The following is a 1,213-nucleotide window of genomic DNA, read 5'->3' as shown; positions in this document are numbered from 1 at the left end:
CCAAGTACCGGCGGGACATGAACACGCGGGACAACGAGGCCAAGTCCCGGGCCGTGGACTCGCTCCTCAATTTCGAGACGGTACCATAGGCGGTGGGGGGTCGCTGAGCACTGCCTGGTGCTGGGGGCGCTGATCCAGGCGCTGACCCCGGCTCTGTGTCCTGCAGGTGAAGTACTACAATGCGGAGAGCTATGAGGTGAACCGCTTTAATGATGCCATCATCAAGTACCAGGTACGGGGCGCTCAGCACCGGTGGGGGAGTCAGGAGGGAAGGAGCTGAGCCTCGTGGGCACCTGCGGGGAGGACGGAGCTCACCATGGGTCTGGTTTGGAGGTGGCAGCATCCCGGAGGACCTTGCCTCTTCCAGGTCTCGGAGTGGAAGGTCAGTGCCTCGCTGGGCCTCCTCAACCAGACCCAGAACCTAGTCATTGGCCTGGGGCTGCTGGCAGGGTCCCTGCTCTGCGCCTACTTCGTCACCGAAAACAAGCTGCAGGTAAGGCTGGTGCCAGCCTGGGCAGCCCCTGCCCAGGGTGGGGCCCCGGGGCTGGTGGTGATGGGCACCTCTCCCCTGTCCCTTCCAGGTGGGGGACTTTGTCCTCTTTGGCACCTACATCATCCAGCTCTACACGCCACTTAACTGGTTCGGGACTTATTACAGGTAACGCTGGGAGCTGTGGGGGTGCCTGGGGTCCCCCTCCCCATGCGCACCTGGGTTGGGATGTGCTCCCCCAAACCCTTCCCTCTGGTCTTCGCCCCCTTCCAGGATGATCCAGAACTCCTTCGTGGACATGGAGAACATGTTCGAGCTCTTCCACGAGGAGCAGGAGGTGGGTGCCACCTTCCCGGATGCCGCTCCCTGGCACGGCCCCGTGGTCCTGCCCTGGGGAGGGGCTGGCTCTGAGGCCGTGTCTCGCCCTCCGGCAGGTGAAGGATGCAGTGAACGCAGGCGACCTGCACTTGGAGGCCGGGCGGATCGAGTTTGAGAACGTGCACTTCAGCTACGTGGATGGGTACGGGGCGGCGGGCATGGGGTGGCAGGGTGGGACAAGTCGAGCTATGGGGCCTGGCACAAGGACGTGGGGCAGGGGAGGTGGCCCTGAGCCCCTCTCCATCTCCCTCTCCCAGGAAGGAAATCCTGCAGGACGTCTCCTTCTCTGTGATGCCCGGGCAGACCCTGGCCCTGGTGAGAGCAGGACCTTGGGTGTGGGTTCAC

The 1,213-nt window shown here is 64.1% G+C and overlaps 1 protein-coding gene across 1 annotated transcript in view; it reads left to right on the top strand.

Moving 5' to 3' along the window:
* The window catches only part of ABCB6 (ATP-binding cassette, sub-family B (MDR/TAP), member 6 (Langereis blood group)), a 6,453-nt gene that overhangs the window by 3,047 nt on the left and 2,193 nt on the right, over positions 1-1,213 (top strand). Inside the window, exons 6-12 of the mRNA XM_009324871.1 lie at positions 2-80; positions 167-232; positions 368-493; positions 582-658; positions 764-827; positions 925-1,010; positions 1,126-1,201. Coding sequence (XP_009323146.1) covers positions 2-80; positions 167-232; positions 368-493; positions 582-658; positions 764-827; positions 925-1,010; positions 1,126-1,201 — 574 coding nt within the window. The remainder of the gene's footprint in view (position 1; positions 81-166; positions 233-367; positions 494-581; positions 659-763; positions 828-924; positions 1,011-1,125; positions 1,202-1,213) is intronic.

This window comes from Pygoscelis adeliae, unplaced genomic scaffold (assembly GCF_000699105.1).
Source record: "Pygoscelis adeliae isolate BGI_AS28 unplaced genomic scaffold, ASM69910v1 Scaffold346, whole genome shotgun sequence".
NCBI classification, from domain to species: Eukaryota; Metazoa; Chordata; class Aves; order Sphenisciformes; family Spheniscidae; genus Pygoscelis; species Pygoscelis adeliae.
The sequence above is the reverse complement of the archived record's forward strand: the minus strand, read 5'-3'. Positions and strand labels throughout refer to the sequence as shown.